General features: G+C 35.0%; 1 protein-coding gene across 2 annotated transcripts in view; it reads left to right on the plus strand.

Moving 5' to 3' along the window:
* Positions 1-22446, plus strand: part of FMN2 (formin 2) — a 195273-nt gene that overhangs the window by 118247 nt on the left and 54580 nt on the right. For both annotated transcript variants that reach the window (XM_068939260.1, XM_068939261.1), the window contains 6 exons: positions 1840-1901; positions 13185-13276; positions 13435-13564; positions 14523-14669; positions 16542-16601; positions 16791-16911. In XM_068939260.1, the coding sequence (XP_068795361.1) occupies positions 1840-1901; positions 13185-13276; positions 13435-13564; positions 14523-14669; positions 16542-16601; positions 16791-16911 (612 nt within the window). The remainder of the gene's footprint in view (positions 1-1839; positions 1902-13184; positions 13277-13434; positions 13565-14522; positions 14670-16541; positions 16602-16790; positions 16912-22446) is intronic.

Below are 22446 nucleotides of genomic sequence, written 5' to 3' on the forward strand. Positions count from 1 at the left end.
TGTTTTTAATAATATTGTTATTATATATGCTTTGACATATATATTTTCTTAAAGTAGAGATCTCACACCAGTCTACACCCAATTTTTCTTTGTATGTAGATTTTAGTTTCCCGTTCCACAAGGTAAATTTAGCGTATTTTAAGCATGCAGATAGTCCTATTGAACAAGGTCTTATCAAATACAACACATATTAGCGTACCTTACTGAGAAGGTATCTTTAAGTTTCTGTTGTGACAATTATTGCACTCAGAGAACAACAACAATAAAAAAAAGAGTTTTAAAACATAGCAAATAATTAGTAGCAGATTTTTAGCACATACTCCATCCTCCAAAATAAAGCAAAACATGTTGCTTCCTAAGCTGTTAACTGCTGCATTGCCATTATCTTTCAGATTCCCTTGCTTTGTAGTAAAGGAAAAAAGAAAAAATATTTTTCTTATTATTACTTCAGGAAATTCTGTAATTTCCAAATTATTTTTGCTTTCAGTCCTAAAATTCAATTTTTTGCCCTACTTATAGTGTATCCTGCTAGTTTAACCAAGATCAACACTTCTTTGTTTATAATGTTCTCATACAGTAACTAAAACTATGCCTCAGGCCTGGAAAGAGGAAATGTGATGAGTCCCAGACTCAGAGTGGTATCACTGAAAGCTTTAAAGCAATCAGAAACAAATGAGCTTGAATTATATTGTCTGTAATCTTTAGGTGTATACACAGAATTACTCTGTGACAGTTAAGGACATGGATTTATAAGACATAAAGTAACCCAGCACTGGGTTTCTATCAGTGATCAGCGTTGCAATTTCTAGATTAATCTTGCCTAGGGGTTATTCTAGTTAGCACGTGTACACACACACACGCACACACCATCACAAAAAAAGGATAAAATTTAATGAAAAACTGGTAAAGTGTGATGAAAATATTTATAACTTCCACGTTTCTTAGTACAGCATTCTAAATTTCTTTCAAGATTCAAAACTTGCATGAGGAAAACTAGATTCATCCAGCTTTTAAAGGAAATTGTCAATGTGCTTATAAAAAAAATATATAAAGGGAAGATCGAAAGCTAGGCTACTATTTTTTTTTTTGAAATAATTCTAGTTTTGTCTTAAATGAGAATAATTCTTCATCAGTTTGCATAAACGTTTCCTGTGTTTCCAGAAGCGTTCCTAATATTAGTGGGGAGGGAGCGTTGTGTTCCTACCAGTTATGTCCCCCCTTATTTTTTTCGTCAAGGTTAGCTAGAAATCACTCTCTGTGTGCTGTAGAACCAGCTTTTGACACTGAAAAACTACAGTATGTGTGTGGCGCCAGAATTGGTTGGGAACAGGAAAGGCATATTTTGTATATGTACTAAACCTGTCGGCTTAGTGCATAGAAGACTTGACCCTTGTCAGGTGTCTTGAAGTTAACTGACTGACTTATGGATTAATCAGTTTAAGACTGAAGCCAACCAGTGACAGGCGTGAGCTTTGTTGTGTGTGTACGTGTGTGTGGTGATGGTGCAGATTTACAAATTTTTATAATGCTTTCAGTCGGACCGTGAAAGTCTGATGTAAAGCTTATCTTTGATCCCTGGCTTTGCCCATGCTCGTGGGATTGTGTGTGTGTGTTTGGGGGGAGGGATGTGAATTCTTTAACACTTGACACCTGGCTCTACCGGGTTTCTAGCCGTAGTCTTAGGAATGGCACTGTTCAAGGCATTAGTAAAGTTAAAACCTTAAGCTGTATGACCAGTAGGTCATAAAAACTATTGCTAGGTATTGTGCTCAGTCTTTCTTTCACAGCTGGATTATCATCCTGACGACTAATTCTTTTTTACTTTTGTCTTTTTCATAGCTGTTGTGAACTTGGACAACTCTGTGGTTGACCTAGAGACCCTTCAGGCCCTCTATGAGAATGTGAGTAATCAGAGGAAGTCTGCATAGTATAGGCATACTGTAGCTCCATGTGAAGGTATTTTTGGTTTGCATCAGTAACAGTAACACAGCTGAAGAATGTGTCCTATTCTGACCTGACTTTATTTTGCCCAAAGCAATCAAAATAATGATAAACAACTGAACTGTATTAGTTGGCATTGTGCACTTTATATAGCATATTTTATAGTACAAGACACAGACTCTATGTGAAAAATATGAATACTGAAAAAATATGACTATATGAAAAGAAATATGAAAACGTTTTGACATCAGTAAACTAACCAACTTCTAAATGGCTAAGCAGAGATAAGTTTTCTTTCAGTCTCTCCTCTTTTTGCCTTTTCTTTCTGGGTGGGACAGTCTTTGGTTAGTATGCATTAGACCTTGTGCTTCATGCCTTTAGCTTCCCTTGGTAGCCTCACTAATATAACAATGCTGTTCAATAAAAAAAGATTTTTTTTTTTATAAAAGTAATCGTTCCACTTGTGTAACTGAAGCTTTTAATTGCTACTAATTCAGGGCCTCATCCAAAATAATTTTAACTCTTTGAAAGGAAAAGGCTTACTCTAGGTAAATGTAATAAAAGGCAGTATACTAAGCTAGGGGCTTCATAAATATCAGGTACTTCAGAGAGCATCTGGATACTAGGTGTACATAAACAAGAATTCTAAGGCATATTCTAAAACTCCACAAAATCACTTATAAAGCACAAAAAAGTGTATGCCAGAAGTATGTTTCTGCCTCCAGCTGAGGCCAGTGAGCATCACTCACCCTCAGAGCACATTGCCTGAGTACGCGGAGCTAGATGTCTCTGGCTTCAAAGAATCTGAAAATCTGAAACGTAAAGCAATGAGGAACAGAATGGCATTGAAGGCCAGTTTATGCTATCTTACTGGATGTTTTATTTCCCTCACGTTATCTTTTTCATAATAGATTCATCACTTTTACACCTTTCAGATCTTTGTTTTTTGGACTGTATCTTTTCTGGAATGATTTATTGGTTTATGAAATTTTTCATAAATAATCCACCTTGGGGCATGAAGAGAGATAGTAAGACTGAGTCCTCTTTACAGAAAAAAAACAAGAAGCTTGTGATTATCTAACAAGAACTAGGAAGCACTACTACCAATTTTGTCCCCAAAGAATTAACTCAGTTAACACAGCACAGGAAGATAATGGCCAACCAGCAACCTGATCCTAACTACCTCAAATCTTTATGCTTTAAGCATCTCTCATCCTTATACCATAGAACTTCTGGATGGGCCTGTGTAATTCTTATTTTGCATTATTTTCACTCTACTCCTTACCTAGCACAGCTATATTCCATTCCACACATGTGGAATGTAAAATATTTAAGTCATTTTATATATTAACCATGAAAGTGTGTGAGAGATTGTTTACTGGAAAGTAGAGTAGATACTTTCCTTATGATCACTTTTTGCAGACTGTACTCTTTCACATTGCATTAAACCTTTTTTTCTTAGTTTAAAAAAAAGAGTCCTCATTTGTGACTGAATGACGTTTGTGCTGATAGGAAATTTTTCAAATACTTTCTCCATCTTGGCTCTGATAAACTTCTAAATTCTAGTATAGTGGATTACCTTGTAGATCACTGAAATAACAGAATGCTATTTTTCCTTGTATTCTTACTTGCACTGATTACAGAAAACGTCTAGGAAATATTGTCCTAATTGAGGAAATACTATATGTCGATCTCAGGCAAGACTAGAAATGTTTGAATGCCAGTAATATGTTGTTCAGTTTGGAATGGAAGATGTGTCAGCACAACTTTGTTACTGTATTTGCTTGGGCACAGGAAAGCAAAAAAAAAAAAAATCCCTTCATTTTGAGAGAGCTTCCTCAGGGTACCTGGATTTTAATCATGGTTCCTCTGTTTGGTGAAAGCGTAGCTTGAAAGAAACCATTACTTTTTTTTTTTCCTGTTTTTGCTTTCAATTTCTTCTCTTGTTGCCTTTTCTTTTGGGTGGAGTGGTATTTGGTCAATATGCATCAGACCTTGCGCTCCAGGCCTTTGGCATCCCTTGGTAGCTTCACAATGCTGTTCATTTAAAAAAAATGTAAGTAGTGGGTGGTATCAGAGGGATTGGCTTGTTTGACTCCTCCCTTATTTCTCAACCTCCTTCTGCATTATTTAATGGGGATAACTTTGCTGCCTCACTCCTCTACTTTCTAGCCATTAATACAGTTTTTAGTTCTTAGGGTTTATTTAATGGATCATGATTTTTTGCTAGATATTTAAAAATTACTATGCTAATCCTCAACCATTTCTATTTGATCTCTCTGGAACATATGGGAGCATTTGTTTTACCGTCTTCCATCAGAATGTAATCATTTTTCCTGATTGCATATGTCTGGCATGGTTCTTTCCCTTTTTAAATGTGAATGAAATTTGGGCTGTCTCCAAACCTAAACACACCCTAATTTCAAAAGCCACAATCCTGAGGGCTCAATTTCTGTTTACTGAGGAATTAAAGTCTTGTTAAACCCCATAGTTACTGTATACATCTTAGTGACTTTTTGTAAATGAAGAAACCCACACCCCACCAGAGACCCAAGCCCTCAATAGTTTATTTACAAGTATTAACTGGTATTACAGTTAGTGAGAGAGACTTGGATACTGCAGCACTATCTGCTACAGTCAAACAGTTCTTACATATGAATGTGTAGTTTTCTTCATAAAGTTGTTTAAATATGTATCAACAGTCGGCTCTTTATTGGTCTAGACAGTGATACTAGGTATTTCTTAATAGATAAAATTGTGCATGTGAAACAGTTATTTTAATGTGCTTTCACAGGAAATTTCTACCAGAATGGCTCTGTGGCCAGAATTTTTCTCTACTTTTTTATCATAACAACACATAATTAATTCATTTTTACTTTGTATAGGAGGCTTATCTGCTCTGTGGGCACAGAAATCTAGTTTAGATAAATCAAATGTGGTAGAATCAACAATCGCTTAATATTTTACATTTCAGGAGCTGTATTTCATTTTATTGGTTTAGCATTGCAATAATTTTTAGGTTTCCATTTGTTCTATGGATGGAGGCTTTAGGAATGGAGGAACCATTTATACCTGCCATATTATATGATATTCTAAAAATGTTTTATCGTATGCATTTTAAAAGTTTGATTTTTGTTTAAATTTTGCTACAAGAAACTGTTACATCCCTACAAATTCCCTAATAGCTACATTTTCAGGTGGCAGCACTAGGGAGGAAGAAGTTAGACAAAATTCAGTAGAGTTATTACTTCCTGGTATGTTACTAGGCTCTGTTGACTGTGATGAGAAATATATGCGTTTGCAGACAAGTAAATGTTTACCATGAAAACAGGTAGCTTCTTAATAGCTGAAATACCACTATTTGAAACCAGGCTAGATTTAATGCCTGCTCCTGCTTATGTAATCACTACATTGTGAAAATAAGTGCTTAAAAAAAAAAAAAAGGATTTAAAAATTTGTATCAAAGGATTATATTTGCATGATCCTTTTAAAATCACTTTAGACAACAATTTGAAAGGTATATACTTTTTTAATTTGGCTCCTGGCAAATTGTCTGCTCCATCAGTATCTTTAAAAGATTTAAGTCAATGCTTTCAAATACCTCCAAAATCTCACCTAGAAGTCTGAAGAGCATGTCTCCTGCCACTAAGATTCAAACCTTCTCCTCAGTTATTTCCTGTGATTTTAAATCTGGTAATTAAAATGCTATGACTTTAATGGTTTTCTACAAATGATGTAGATTGCACCTAACTACTTCTACATGACCCAGCTTTAAGAAATACGGTAGTTGCCATTAACCTAGGTATTCTGCATATCCTTATTGCTTCAATTACTTTTGAAAGCGTTCTTTAGACTTCCAACTCCCTTTGCTTTTGAAATGTCACATTAACTTCCAAAATCACAAGTATACAAATAAAAAACTGACTAATCTATGGTCAGAGTTAAGGCTATACTGTGAGCAAAAACAGGAAATATAACATTTATGTTGTGAAATGAAAGAGTCGCCATGACTCTAAATTTGGTCCTACCTGTACTCATAAGAAATATACTCTGGCAAAAGTGAGGAAAAAGTTAAACTAATCCAAAGTATTTCTGAAGTACTTCTGTTTGGGGTGTGTTGGCTGACTTTAGATATACTTACTATAAAGGTCAAGCATATTATACCATTTTGTTCCATTTATGATATTATATAATAGGTAAAATTCAAGGAAATAAATAGCACTGACTTTCAGAGAGGTGCTATAAGTAATCGGTTTAATGAATTTTGTGAGAAATATCTATTGGCTGTGTCCCCTTTTGGTACAAACACTGGAAGATAATAGAAAAGGTTTTTTCATTTTGTTTTGTTTTTTAATACCCATCTGTAAATTAGGGAATAGATAAACATTAACCAGACAAAAATAAGCTAACAGGAAACAACTTGATAAATAATCTTCAGTAATACTTGTGCAGAAGGTCTGCTTTCATTTGTTTCTCCTCTGTCATAATTTAAAATATACCCAAGTGACAGTTCTGGATAGCAGAGCCGTGCTTACAGATTAAATTGCAGGGTTGATTCTGAACATGCACCGTATACTTGGTACTCTTGGTGTTGGTGAAGACTGTATGCCATAACTCTTGAGTTTTGCTCAGGCCTACCATGAGTGGCTCATACTTAGCCTTTGTACCTTTGCTATTTGTTATTTCTTTACGTACACAATCTCAGAACAATTGCTTAAATAAGGAACGTTGAGTCTGCCTAACCTTTGCCCCTGGGATTTGATAGAGAAACATTAAACTTGAACAGTGTATCATCCATATATGTAATAGATTGTTGTGATAAGCACTCTAATACATCACTATATGTGGAAGGCCAGAAGAGGAAATATTCTCAAGATTTATTCTTTCTAAAGAATTGGCAAATAACTGTTTAGTTGTATGCTCTTTGCCAAAATGTTTTCTCTTTATCTGTTATGAAATACTTCTAACTGCTGTCCTTTCAGATTATTTGAAAAGAGTATACTTTGTTAGTCAGAAGTCTTAGAGCTTGATTTAAAAACTGCTGGTAGGAAAGCTCGTTTGCTTTTTTTTTTTTTTTTTTAAAGTTACTTAAAATATATTTCCTTCATTTGCATACCTAGACTATCATGGCTCCAGTGATATTACCATTACAACGTTACCTCTCTCGACACCCTTCTGATTTCTAAAATCTATAGTTCTCATCCAGGACTCCTATGAGGGAGTTTTCACTGATCTGAAAAGAAAAGGAAGAGGTTTAGGGGGTTTTTGTTGTTGTTTTTTTGGGGGAGTGGGGTTGTTTAGTTTTTTTAAACTCTCCTTTAGGTAGCAATGTTCTAGGTGAAGGTGAGAACTCTTTCATTTACAGCTATCTCCTAACATAAAACCAAAACCAAGCCTTTCTCCCTGCAAGTACTTAGAACTAGAAGGTTCTATGTTTAGTTGGGAACTTGGAAACAGTGAAAAATACCTTAAAAAGTATATTTTCTCTATTATATGGTGAAATAGACATGCGTGTTGTACATTAATTATAGCTCTGTCAACTTAATTTCTAGAAAAATACCAGAGCAAGTAAATTAGCTACTTGCACTTATCTTCAGTCAAACAGAGAAGATGAGTAACAGCCATCATGGCTTTGTCAAGAACAAATTGTGCCAAACCAATCTCATCTCAAATGCTAACGGAGTTAAAGGCTTTGAGAGGGGTTTAAAAAAAAAAAAGAAAGAAAGAAAAAAAAAAGGCAGATGATGACACCTATCTTGACATTAGAAAGGCCTTTAACACTTTCATGAAATGTTCTCATAAAAAAGCCCAGGGAAGATGAGCACCGATAGTGCTACCAAAGGCTAGGTGAAAAGCTGCTTAGAAAACAATACTTAGACGGTCCACCACAGGTGTCTGCAGTTAAATGAAAGGAGGTGGTGACTGTGGCTCCTCAGCTTTCTGATAGGAGTTTGGAACTATGCAATATATGTATTAAAATATATACATATGTAGTATATTAAAAGTGTTTTCATACTGGACACCATTAAGCAGGATGGGAAGAGTTGCCTGTTCTGAGCAGTGTCCTTTGAAAAAGATTTGGACCAACGAGAGAGAGGAGAGGGGGGAAAACTGAGTTTGAGCAGAGGCCTATAAAGCATGAGTTAGTGGGAAAAAGTGAAAGAAGTGGGGTCGTTCAGAGTAAAGCAGAGGCATTTAACTAAGATTGCTTCAAAGAAGAAAGCAGTTAGACAGCGCAAGAAGTTAACTGCAGCACGGGAAATTTAGATAAGCTATTAGGAAAAATGTTCCAATGGTGAGGATAGCAAAGCACTGCAATAGGCTGGAGAGGTTGTAGGTTCTACCGCCGGAAGCTTAAAAGATAGGTTAAGGGAATATTTGCTGGAAGGGACAGAAGTTCTGATTTTGCTTGGGCAAGGGGACAGACTGGGTGATACTATAACAAATTTATGATGTTTGAGTTGATCTCAGGAGTTAAAAATGTCTTATCCTTATACTCCCTAATTTTTAAATGCAACATCTTACAAGGAATGTAACATTTTAGGAGAATCCACTGATTAACTTATCTTTAAAATTTATTTAAATGGCTGTAATAGCTAATAATGCTATTCTTTACATTTGATTTTAAATAGTTTCACTCTTAAATATATACATAGTCAAAATATTGGGATTTTAATTCAAAAAGTATTCATATATATGTTTTTGCATGTTTCCATGAAAATCATGATTTAAATAATTTAAAATGGTTATTAAATAAGTATTTATTTTAATACAAATTTAGTAAAAGTAATCAAAAGTAAATAATTGAAGTAGCTTAAGTGATAAAAAGTAATTTAATTGCACTCAAAACAAAAGCCATTTTTAATACACAGTCATAGCTTTAGTTTTTTCTTTAAGTGTACTTTTCTTCAGTTTGATATTTTCAGTGATTTGGCATGTCTAGTACTTTGTTTTTGCCATAGTTAACAGAACAGCACTGTTAACATAGTTAAAGGAGACTGGTTGTGTTCTAAGTGTATTATACAAGGAGAGTTGAGTCCAAACTCACTCACTTCACTCAGTAATTGTGATCACCTTCCTCATGCTCTTAGCTTTGAGGACAGTTTGGGTCTGTCTGTAAGCTGTGTGGTTTAGAATTAACTCTGACCAGTACAGTCATTCCTACAGACCTATGGGAGAGATTTGGAAAGAAAGGAAACTGTAACTGTCAAATGACAAAGAATTGTTTGTCATCATATCTCTTTCTCCAAAGTGTTTGGAGGCAAATTTCCCTCTATCAGAGCTTTATAACATCAATCCAAAAGTTCAGAATGCCATGTTGTTGGAAGATCATTTCTCCTTAGTTTTTAGTTAGTTACGCATTGTTAGAAGATAAACCTTTCTAGGTAATAACCTTTTTTTTCTGGTTATGCTCTAAAGCCATATACTATGAATACAGATACAACATGATAATCAATGGGTGTTTCACTAGATGTTGTTTCGCAGTGTATTTCCTTCCAGATATTCTATTAATTTTTGACTGTTTTTGTTAAATAATAAAAGCAGATTCAAAGAGACTTAAATTTATTGGGCTGAAGAATCACTTAGAAAATGCTAGACTTTTTCCTCTTGATGTGTTAAAGTTGAAGCAATTAAGTGGTATGGTGCCTCTAGAAAATGAAAGTTCTTAATGCCTTGGCTCTTGTTAATCTAAGAAGTACTGATAGGTAAGCCTGTTTTATTAATAGGGAAGATAAGGTAATGATAAAGGGAAAGATCAAAAAAAAAAAAAAAAGATTTATCCACAGTAGGTTCATTCACTAAAGATTTCAAGGTGCTATCACTTTTTATTGTGATATATCAATCTTTTGTATAGCTTCAGTAAAATAGCGTTCCTTTTCCAGTTCTGTCCTTCTCTCCTATTTCTTTCAAAGCTCAGACAGAAAATTTGTTTCTCTTCTACATGTATACATTAGTTTCTAAATTAGAAGATTTAAGTTGAAAAAAATTATTTCAAAGCTTGCAATTTCCCTGTCGACTTTTGTCAGAAACTCTTCAAATAAGTTTTCTGGTACTTAAGGAGTCTGGCACTAATTATTAAAGTGTTTGTTATTGCCATATCAATAATGAGAAAATTTTCTGAAATATGTTAGTCACAAAATTATGTGTTTTCAGACAAAATTATAAATTCTCCAGTTTAGAGAAAACAATTGCCTCCCACAATTAGTTTCCTTACACTGCAAAATCATCTAAATAGGACAAAAGGAGGGCATGTTAGGATTACAGGGTTGACTTACCGGGGGTGGGGGTGCATTTGTGAATGGCTGTGCCCTCAGCAGTGACAGTAGGGATCAAATATAGTTAGAAGCAGTGCAGCTCAGTAGAAGAGTCTTCAGCTCTTACACTATCTACAGATTATTGGAAAGCCAGACAGTAAGCCTGTTGATTGCAAAGAAAAACCTGAGAATGTGCCCTGTGTCTAGCTAACACAATATGGCACCCTCAACCTTGAGTGTGGGTGCCATTGGGCATTGCTCACAAAGCCTTGTGGGTCTGGAGGCTCTTACTGACCCCATATACAACCCTCTGCTGAAATGTGGCACAAATTTGAGCAGGGCCCACTTAGCCAAACAACTGGGTGTTCATAAACTCCCAAAATACAATCTTTGGTCAAGCGGTAGTTATGCAGCTGCTGCCTTTGGGGAAGTAGAACCTATGTTACCTGCCCCTGAGCTTCTAAATAAAATTGATAGAATGCTTTGACAAACAGAAAAAATAAAGCTGTGGTGTAAGAGAAGTATGTTGTTATATATTGGGCTTGGAGCTCAGATTATCAATTCTAGAACTGATACTAATTTTTTTCATTCTGAAAAACAGACATCTTGCCTAGTCCTCATCCCATATCCAGATGCGTCTTCTAAAGATTAAAAATTGAGATCTGAACCCAATTTTCTGATCTTAGCATTGTGAAAAGTTCTTTGTTCTCAAGATGGAGTTATACCAACAAAATTTACTTCTGTAATTATTCTCTTGTCTTCTATGCCTCCCTTGACTGAAACTTTATATAGAAGAGTACCTTTGGAAGATAATTCCCCAAGCCTGTTTTCTCACACTGAAATGATAGTAGGGGAGGAAATTCAGCAAGCTGGGTGTTAGGAATGCACCACTACTAGCGTACTAAAACTAAAAACTGGTGAATTAGCCTCAGCTAGCTCTTTTTAACTGAGAGAGGCCTGATACATTATGCACAGATAAAGGATGGTTGAAGGAGGTGATCCTTCCCCTCTGCTTAGCACTGATGAAGCCAGATCTGCAGTGCTGTGTCCAGTTCTGGGCTCCCCAGTACAAGAAGGACGTGGACCTGCTGGGACTAGTCCAGAAAGGACCATGAAAGTGATTTAGGGACTGAAGCATCTCTCTTATTAGGAGAAGCTGAAAGAGATGGGATTATTTAGCCTGAGGAAGAGAAGACTCACGGGGGATCTGATCAATGTATGTAAATATCTAATGACAGAGAGTAAAGAACAGAGACAGACTTAGTGATGCCCAGTGTAATGGCAAGAGGCAATGGGCATCTTGAAACTGAAATACAGGAAATTCCATTTGAACACCAAAAAAAATACTTTTTTTTACTGTAAGGGTGGTCACACACTGGAACAGGTTGCCCAGAGACTTTGTGGAGTCTCCACCATTGGAGGTATACCCAACTGGATATGGTGGTCCTGGGTGACCTGCTCCTACTTTGAGCTGGAAGGTTGGACTAGAAGATTACAGCCTCAGCTTTTCTGTGATTCTGATATAGATACTGCTGACATATCTTACTGTCAGGAGTAAAGTTTATTATGTCAAGAGTAATTATTTATTAAAATAATGAATAAAATTGTTTACAGTATTTCCTCTATGTCAGAGTATTTTGTAGACAAGATCAGACTATTTTATTGGAGGATACTCTTGAAGTGCACCCACAACAACACTGACTAAATATTATGATTACGATGAGTAGTATTCCTGGCAGATGGCCTTGCAGTCATTTCCAAACTTCTTGAAGTGATCAGAGAAATTCTGAAGCAGTGTTTTGCTCTGAGCGACTCTTTGTCTTTCTGGGCACATCAACGTTTTCTTCCTTTTCTCATTAGACCGTATTCTCAACAACCTCAAAAGAACTGTCCAAACCTGACTTTCTAGTTTCAGATTGCTGATGGAGCCAGGGCAGTATGATTTTTAGATAGTTCCTCTTCTGTTAAACTTGCAAGAGCATGCAAGAAAGAATGTAGATAGAGCCTATCTTTTACTTTGGCATTGTGTAAGTAGTTAGAGTATTATTTTCCACTGCTGTCTTCCAGTTCTGTGGTGGAGTAAGTTCAAAAATGTGTGTAGTGTTTTCTAAAAGGAATAAAGGTAGATAAATTTACTTTTTTAATACACTTTTGCACAGATTCATGTTTTGAATTTATTTTGAAAACTACCATGGATGTCAAAAGGATGAGAAGGAGAAATTTATATTCTGCTTGCATTCCTTCCCATGCCATTCCATTTTCCAGTACTCTAGTTGGAAAAATTAATTTCATTGTAGCATGAAGCACAGACAGCAGTGAGACTCTGTTTCTCCTGATTGGAGTGTTGAAGAAAAGACCACACAATGTACCACAGGGTTCTCCAAGAAACTAAGCAATTTACATATGATTATTTTGGCTTATTAAGATAAAAGAGAAAATCATTTTACCCTAGAGAAGAAGTACGCAGTAGTTCTTCATGTATTATGCTGTGTATGGTAGTTCCATTAAAAATCAACTTATTTTTTCCAAATATCAAATAAAATTTAAATTTCAGTAAACAGTACAAATCCATTTTGATTTAGTGTAAAAGGGCATTACTTAAATATGTATTGAAAGATCAGATAACACCTGAATGCAACCCAACAGATGTGGAAAGAGAAATACAACTCAAGAAGGCAGTTCTTTGATCCTAAACAGCCAAGGAAAAGGGAGTGGGGATGAAGATTATTGTCTCAGTGCATGGTTCAATGAATAAACCTTTTGCAGATTGCTAATAGCCAATAATATTATTTGGAATATGTTCTGTTTTCCATCAGATGTATTTGTTCTTAAAATCACTCAATGAACTAAGTAGTGTTACCATAAGCAGATGCTTGAAGGAGAAGAAAAAATCTATAAATCTCATTTGTTACAACAGCATCTTCATCTGTGATGTTTGTTTAGGCTTTGAGTTAACACTTTTTAATTACTTTGTTTTCTTTATTCCAGAGAGCACAATCAGATGAATTAGAAAAAATAGAAAAGCATAGCAGGGCATCCAAGGAAAAAGAAAATGCCAAGTCTTTGGATAAGCCTGAACAGTAAGAACTTACTTATGAAAGAACACTTTTGCTGCCTTCTGAAAACTTTCCATACTACAGTAAACTAACTAGAGATGTTACAAAGGCGGGGGGAGGGGGGGGGGAGTACTATACCTACTGACAGTAAACTAAATCCTTTTCTTTACATATTTCTGCAGGTTCCTCTATGAACTCTCACTAATTCCCAACTTTTCAGAACGAGTGTTCTGTATTCTGTTCCAATCCACGTTTTCAGAAAGCATTTGTTCAATTCGTCGCAAGCTTGAATTGTTGCAGAAACTGTGTGAGGTAGGTTGTGCTCTGTGTAAAGGTAGAGCTAAATTTCTGATATTTAATCTTGTTAAGTTATACTCATATTTCAAAAGTTTCTCTTTATTTACTTTAAGTACTCATTAAATCTGAAGGATAGCAGTTCTGCAGAATACAATGTTTTATGATTGTGCTTCAACATCAAAGCAGATTTTAAGATTGGCTTTTCATCCTGACCTATAACATCATGTTTTTGCAGTGAATGTATATCAGTCTCTGGAAAAAACTTTTTTGCAAAGTAAAATCTTCCTTATTCATAGTGACCATGTGACTTCTTTCCAGATTAATACTGTTTTACTTCACTTTGTCTTTGCTTGGATTTTGGAAGTGTCCAAATCTCCCATAACTAAAATGAATTAGAGATGGCAAATGCTATCTCTGGCTGATACAGATTCCTACAGTTTGATTGGTCCCATGCAAAATGTATGTGCCATTTTAAAGGCAAATTTCATATGTATTTGCACACCTGAGAGCTACTTTAAGTCTTGTGTTTAATTGTTATGCTATTTAATGTTTATTGATTAAATCTTTTAATTGTTCTGTGTGAGTTTTTGAGGAATATATTGCAGAATCTGTTCCTAAATTAAATATGCTGTTCATAATATCAGCATCAGTTAGGGAAGTACTATTTTCTTTTTCTTCGCCTCCCCTAATGCCGTATAATTTTGTGTGATTTGAAATTCACACTTTCCTGTTATTTTCCCTAAATATATGTTTTGGGGATAGTGTCTCCCATTCACAAGAAATCACATATTGGTATTACTATATCTCTGTGTTACATTAGAAATTTGATGTTTTCCTATTTTTTAACCTCAATATAAAAGTAATTTCTGAGCACAATATTACCCAATCTGCTCTACAAACATTGACAGTAATGTTTTTGATAGTAAATATTATTGAGAGTTTCAACAAAGTGGTTCTCTTTTGTGTTTTGTAGACACTGAAAAATGGGTCAGGTGTTATGCAGGTCCTGGGTTTGGTTCTTGCCTTTGGAAATTATATGAATGGTGGAAACAGGACACGAGGACAGGCAGATGGGTTTGGATTAGATATCCTGCCAAAACTGAAAGATGTCAAGAGCAGTGTAAGTTGATTTTAGAGTTGCTGTAAAGCTTGAAATGTTGAATTCTTTCAGGAAATTGCTTTGTCTCCATTTTTGAATAAATAGTGTAAACTCTATTATTATAAAGGTATAATAAAGGGGAAAAAATTACTGCATGTAACTGATCACACTTCTGGAGTTGGGTGCATTTGTGTAGAAATATGAAAATGAACTGTCTCTTTTCATTGCTACAAAAACAAAAATATCTTAAACTATGTCTTACTTCCTAATCTGATATGTATTTGATGTTTGGTGTACTGCATGGTTCTAACTTTTCCTTTTTTTCAGAGGCAATACTGTGATCATCACATTTAAAAAGTTTATTTCAGAAGAGGAAACAGTTGTAAAAGAAAAGTTAACAGTGTGATTCAATGCTGATTTAAAATATTTGAGAGAGGAAAAATAGTCCCTCCCTAAAATGATGGAATAGCATTTGGATAAGCCAAAATTCATCTTTATATATATCATGACTGCAGAGTATGCATTTCTCGTTAGACCCTGGAACTGTCTGGGTAAAGAATAATCACAGCAAGTAGCTGTTAACTGAAGATTTCTCTGGTACAGTAATCTGAGTGAAGAGAATGATAAGTAGTCTTTTCTTGCGAAGTGCTAAACTGAAACTTGTGTGGTACTGGCACTTTTTGGCTTTGGCTATTCAAATTGGGGTTGTGTTCAAATCTCTGCTTTTGTTTACAGAGAAATAAGAATCTTTGTGTCTCTATGGCTATAATGAAAAGACTCATCTGAATGTGGGCAGTGGTATGAGAAAGGTTATACAAATAATTTTTAAGAGTTTGAATTGGCCACTGCATCCATGTAGTGAGTCATTGTCAAGATCTGTTGTTCTGAAAGTAGTAGAAAAAGAGACTGCTTCCCTGCTTGCTCACTAAATACACAATGCTCTAGCTGCGGGGTTAGGTAACCTAAGGAGACCGTTGTTTACTCTGAGATGAGAGACCTTGTCAGCTGTTTGCCTTTAAAGGGGTGGAGAAACTTCATGCTGGCGTGCTTGTTTCTTTGGTAAGCCAAGGGAGTTATGTTGTGAATGAAGACATAGTACGATGTGTTTAGCGCAGCCTACTTCACGTTATGGTTGACTTTAGATACAGCACCAGTTTTAAATGTTCTACTGAACCAATTTCTATGCATACTGGATTTGGTTTAGTGAGTCAAGTCTTTAAGATGTAATTTGCAGGAAATATTATGCCCATTAACCTTAAAATTGCAAGACTCTTCTTCAGTTTATTTGCCCCTGATCAATCAGAAAAGTTCATATAAAATACTTTTCCATCTAAAAACATACTTCTGTCTAAACTCCTTTTCAAACCAAAGATTTTCTGCTGAAGTCTCATTACAAAAGTAAAATAGAAGAAAAGTTTCCAGCAGTGCTGAAATAAAGCACATTAATCTTTTTTTAATCTGTTTAGAAAAATAACTTTGTTTAAGTTTACTTTAGTTATAGGATGAGTGAAAATAAGATTTGAAATTTGCCAAACAAGTTGCGTAGATCAACCCAAAAATACTTCTCTTTTCCTGTGTTTCCTGTGGAAATTTTGAAAAATAAGGATTGAGTTCTAAACCAGATAAATTTCAAAAATCAGAAGGGGCTTCCACATTTATAATAACATATCTTTCTCTTACTATGTTTAATGATTAAATGATATTTTAGGTTTTTTTTTTTTTAACTGAAGACACCAACTCAGAAAAGTATTTTCAGTATTTGACTCTAAATATTGCAAATGTCAGAGATTATACTTTGAAGGGAATTATCCCTTCTGAATTTGTTTTTTTCTTGCACCAAGACATGGCTAGTCAGTCTCAATAACACGACAAACTTTATTTTCTTCTATACAGGACAACAGCAGGAGTCTTCTATCTTACATTGTCTCATACTATTTGCGTAATTTTGATGAGGTGAGAATTAATTTTCTCTTTTAAACTCAAGAACAAAAGATCAATGTATTAAATATGTTCCTCTGCTGGTCGAGATGAGGAAACGTGCACAAATGGTGTGCACAAATGCTCTTTGTGCTTTTAATTCTTTATTTTAGTATATAAAAAGGTAATGAGCACTATTTAAATATTTGTTTATGTTTTTGTCAGGATGCTGGAAAAGAGCAATGCATCTTTCCTCTTCCAGAGCCACAAGATCTCTTCCAGGCTTCTCAACTGAAGTTTGAAGATTTTCAAAAGGATCTTCGCAAAATGAAGAAAGATTTGCGAGGTACTGAATCTATATTATGTAGTAAAAACATGTTACCAACATACCTGCTTTTTCATTTGTATATATCATTTTGAGGAATTAGATGATGGTATAAAAACAGTTTTGTATAATTTGACTCCTCATTTAGGATTTTGTTTCCTTGATTTGATTATTCATGGTCATTTTAGCAAGACTTTTTTTATTTTCTGTAGATAAACTGAGGGGACATTGTTAAAATAAGCAACCTTCCCCCAGTTTATATGAGACATTTCATATCAAAACCAAAAGATAAAGGCTTTTTTGTTTTTGTTTTTTGATTGTTTGTTTTTTTTGGCTTTTTTTGCAAACTTAATTCAACAGTTCTTTCATCATAAGAAGAATGGTGAAGTCTTGAATCATTTAATGACAAAAAAGATGGTTCATTAGGTCCAAATACTATCTAAAGGATAAGAAAAAAATAATATATATGGCATCTGGTTAAAGATAGTTGAAATAACCCAACTTTGCTGAAATATAACATGCAAAGGAAGTAATATTTCTCATGCCTGTGAAACGGTATCTCTTTAAATAAACTCTACAATTTATAATAAGATAAATTTCTTAAACTTTATTAAAGAACATGTATCACATATAACACTGGGAACTAAGCACTAAGTTTAAGTTAAGTAAAGGTAGAACTTGTGCGAGAGCTGAAAATCTTCCCCAAATGCTTGCCAGTATCTCCATGATCTTCACTACCTTTGCTAATATGTACTCTTGTAGCTCTCTGCTAAACTGGCCAGGTACGCAGCATTATACTAAATCTTGCAGAGAAGGATTCAAATCAAATAATGAAATGATCTTTATGTTTCTGTTGTCTCGCTGGCTTTGGAAGTCGAACATCTAGAGACCAAGGAACGGTTTGGTAAATCATTAGTCTCTGAGCAACCTAGAATAGAAGGCTCTCTAAGCAAAACATAATATGGTAATCAAATTGTATTTGAGCCTCCTTTCTTGCTCCTATCAAACTTTCTGTTTGGATGTTTTAAAATTTATAGTAAATACATAAAGTTAATATTAAAAGTTGTGTCAAGATTACTAGTGTGATTCTGAAGAGCAGACCAAAGCAGCATCTATTTGCTGTCTGAACGATTTAGAGGGAAGAAATCCCACAGTTCACCCATAAGGATTTATTTAGTTCCTGCAGCTTTTGAATTATCAGAGGACTGACCTTGAAAACAGAAGAGAAAGATGCTTAGGTTTGATTGAGAAAAGTACTTTAATTCAGGTGCATGCTTAAGAACTTCCATGGAAGGAGAAATTTTCCCCTATAAGTTCACCAAAATGCCTTTCTGTGGACAAAAGCTGAAATATTTTTAGATTAAGGTTGAAATTTGTGCACAGATATCAATCTTTTATTGAATAAATCTACACTCTGCAGTGACCAAAGCAGAGTTTCTGCAAAAATAGAAATTACATGGTTTGCTCAGCCATGAGACTGCAGTTGAATTCTTTCTGTGCTTCCAGTTCCAGCCCTCAGGCTGGAATATCAGTGGTTATTATTCTGTTCTGTAGTGAAAGTGGACGATAACTGGAGATGCCATGACTTTTTCCCCATTCGTTTTAGTCCTGACTTGTCTGGGGATGGCATTGGCCCCCTTTGGTATCCAGTTCTGGATATGAAGTGATTCTTTCAATACCAGTCTGCAATCTCGCTGCTTGAACATCAGCTCTAGATGATGAAAAACGCTTTGTGCTGACACTGCATTTCAAAGGAAAGTGTCACTCTAAGTTCAAAGTAATTTCTGTTTAAAAAAAAATTATGGTTGCAAAATTCTGGCTATTCCAATAGCTGAATTGTCTTTGCAGTGAAAATTTAATGTTTTCGGTGAGACAAATTAAGCAAATTGAATGCTGGTCGTCTTTTTTTTTTTTTTTTTAATGAAATACAAATTTTAACTGAGTGAATGAAACAACTTCAAAGGCAGTTTACCTCTGCATTTAGTTTAAGGGCGTTGCTAGATTTGCTAATTTACTTCTGGAACTCATGACTTATTAAAGCAATTCCCTCATTAAATAACTGAGCAAGAAGGGGGCTGTAAGTTGCTGAGCAAATTCAGACAAAAACCTAAATATGATCCTCTCCTTTTGAAGTCAGTGAGAGTAAATGAGTGTTGAATATTCCCGGGAAATACCAATCATTCTCAAGTTTAAGGCCTAGAAATAGATGCCTGTGAATGCACTACAATTTCACACTGAAGTGCGTTTTTGTGGACATAAGGTGTAACCTTGGCCCTATTTTCATCAGTGATTTGAGGATTTCGCTCTGTTTTTGTTTTGGTTTATTAGTTTTTTACTTTGAATTATCAGTGAAAAACTTAAAATTCCATCTAACTTTGGTACAAACAAGGCCACTAATTTAAGAAGATTTTGTCCATGTTGGCTTCAAATACACTGCAAACCATATACAGTGAGATCATACTTAATAAAAGTGGGGGAGGAAGATGTTTGCTCACCCAGGAACAAAAGCTTCTGAATATATTTTATTTCTATCTTAATGCTTTCCAAGATCAGTATGTTCAAAGATGAGCATGAACCCAAAAGGATCCTTTCATAAAATTATGAGAAAGCTTAAAAAACAGCAAAAACAATACAGAAAAAAGAAATAGAGAAGGATTTTTGTTTAAAAAAAAAAAACAAACTGTTTTGTAACCATAACAATAGCAATTCATTCAGGCAATGCTGTTTTTTTGTCTAAATATGTCAGTAGCATATGCAGAGACATGCAGATATAAATCATCTTTATGGTTCTATAAAATAATAGTGATGGTGTTTTATGGCTCAAAGCTTGGACTCATGTTTGTTTTAAAGGAGTAGTTGTGTTGATTTCCTTAAAAAGAAAAAGCACTTGATATTATAACTTTTACACTTTTTTCCCTTGTAAGTGTAGAGGATTTTGTCCATTTTTAAGTTTTATAAACTGTGTGCCTTGCAGTTTGTAAATGACAGAAAACAAAGCCTCTTCCCAGATTTCAGATTAAAAGCTTAAGTCCAAAAGACTTTCAGAGAGGAAGTTGTGTGCCTGTTCCATGACGAATCAGGCAGAAATTTAATTTATGATTTTTTTTTTAATTAAAGAAGAAAATCCACCTCCCCTAAGATTATAATGGAAATTGCAATAAACAAACTTGCAAATTCCATGCCAAACTTACAGATTATTCAGTTTTGTTTTTGTTTTTTAAAATAATATGCTCCTAGGGGATATTAGTATATATGCAAGTTATTTTAAGAAATAAGCTTTATCTCTTCTTTAGTCTTTTCTTATTAACAAACCAAGTGAGTTTGGCTCCATCTGTTGCCCCAGATTTCACAGCTCTCCAGGACTCTCAGTTTAGCCTTTTTGACTTTAGTGACATATAGTTTGTTAAGCAACTTGATCTGCTTTTGATCTCTCCTGGCTGTCAGCAACCTTCCTTGATGCAATCATGCCAAGTGATGACTTCTGTCCTTATGTCATTCCACAGAAGAAACCTTAGCACTTGCCACATGACTTAAATCAACTCACCATGTAAAGAAAACTGGACATCCAGGGTCACAAGAGTGATGCATGGCTCATAGTGATTAGGTCCTGTGTTGCGTATTTATTATTATCAGTATATGGTTCTAGACTTAGAAAGGTGGTTTCATTTCTATTATTTTATAATTAAAATAAGTAGGATTTTCACTGTTCTGTAAAGCACTTGGGTCATTCAGAGATTTTTACAAATAGAAAAAAGAGGCATTTGTTCCATTTATCTGTCAAGCCTGTGCAACAGTATCCAGCAGACTCTTTACGCAGTGACACGAAAATATGTTTTGAATCAGTTAATGTTTTAATCCTCTTAATGCTCTGACACTCCCTGGAGGTACAATTGTGGTTTAGGAAAATACTGGATTTGTGGCCCATTAAATTCTTCAGGACTTGTATTTAGTTTGGGAGAGAGGGAGGACGCTAAAATGGCAGTGAGAGTTAGAGTATTTATGAAGCACTTATGGCAAGTTAAACTGTTTGGAACTATTCTTTGGCTACACATTAACATTTTAGCTTTACAATAGTAAGTTTATCCTTGCAAATCAGATTAAAGACTAATTCATCAGTTGTCATTTATTGCAAATCTTTCACTGAAGCTCAGTTAAAATGGAATGGAAACAATGTTAGGCAGAAAATGAATCTGGTAAAATTTTGAAAGGATGAATAATACCATATAGCGCAGGCTGATCATGAATCAAGGATAAGTCAGTGCTTGCATGTGTGTCATAGTGTTGTCATACTTTTTTTGTCTTTGGTTGACAACTAATTACAAGAAATAATTATGATAAGTAAAAAATTATTTTTATAAAGACTTTTTTTTCTACTGTGAGTGCTAACAACTCATTGAAAAGTCTGTATTGATCAGAGGCTAGGCTGTATGGCCCAGAGATCTCTCTAATTTGGAAGAGATGTAATTGAAATAGTTTATAAAATGTTAAGCATGTGCAGAACACTTTTTATTTGGAAAAGTATGTTCCAAGAAAAAAAAAAACTCACAATAACTTGTAAAAATACCTCTATTTTCCTGAATCTATCTATGCTTCTTACTATCACCTAAAATTACCTCTTCAGCTTGGTTCTTCTACTTGTAGAGCTGGTATGTGCTCTCAGGTTAAATACCTGCTGTTTAAATCAGAGCATTGGAAGCACAGTATTAAAGTTGAATTTGGGGTCCTGTCAATATGGGACTAGGGATAGTAGGTATAGTAGACAGAGAGGGAATAGTAGGATGGTCCCTTTCCTTTTCTTATTCACATGGGTAACTATTAACTATTTAAATTCTATCAAAAAATATTCCTCTTGCCTCAGTAAAGGCTACCACTAAAAGCTGGGAAGAGGCATCAGCCCTAAAAGTATTGTCTAGCTGTAGTTTTAGCGGGAGATTCACCCTCTCCAATGCCCTATTCTTATGTCTGGGGGCTATGGATTACTTTGCAAAAGGATATTACATCCACCATTAGTCCTTTCATTGGGAATACTTACATTTGCAGGCTAAAATCCAAAAAGTGCACCATACTCTACTCGAGTGTCATCCTCATCCTTCCAGCTCCCCGTATTTCTTCACATACAGAAGGCACACTGTTTTCGTTACAATTATGGGGCTAGGACTTTGGCAACATTTTAGTGGTACTTCTTGATCAGACACAGAACCTTCAAGGGGCAGTATTAGTTTCAGGTCACTTTAGCTATGAGAAAGTTAAGTAGCCTAAGTCGTTTAGGGTCCCACTACAGGCAATAGAAGACCAAGGGACTGCTCTGGAAGGCAATTTGTCCCCTCCTAAATTGATTACTAAGAAATATCTCAAGTCTAATATGCCCATCTAGCTTTTAGATAGCTAAAGTTGGATGAAATGAAGTCTGTCCTAAGAGGTTTCCCACAAACCTAGTGTTTCTTCGAATGTACTTGTATTCCAAGCGATTTGAAGAGAAGAGGGCAGGGAGCTGAATCTCCATCCAGGAGAGAGAGGAGAGAGAACTTAAATGGAGAAAAATGTGTATAGTTTGAG

Source organism: Struthio camelus, chromosome 3 (genome assembly GCF_040807025.1).
Source record: "Struthio camelus isolate bStrCam1 chromosome 3, bStrCam1.hap1, whole genome shotgun sequence".
Classification (NCBI taxonomy): Eukaryota; Metazoa; Chordata; class Aves; order Struthioniformes; family Struthionidae; genus Struthio; species Struthio camelus.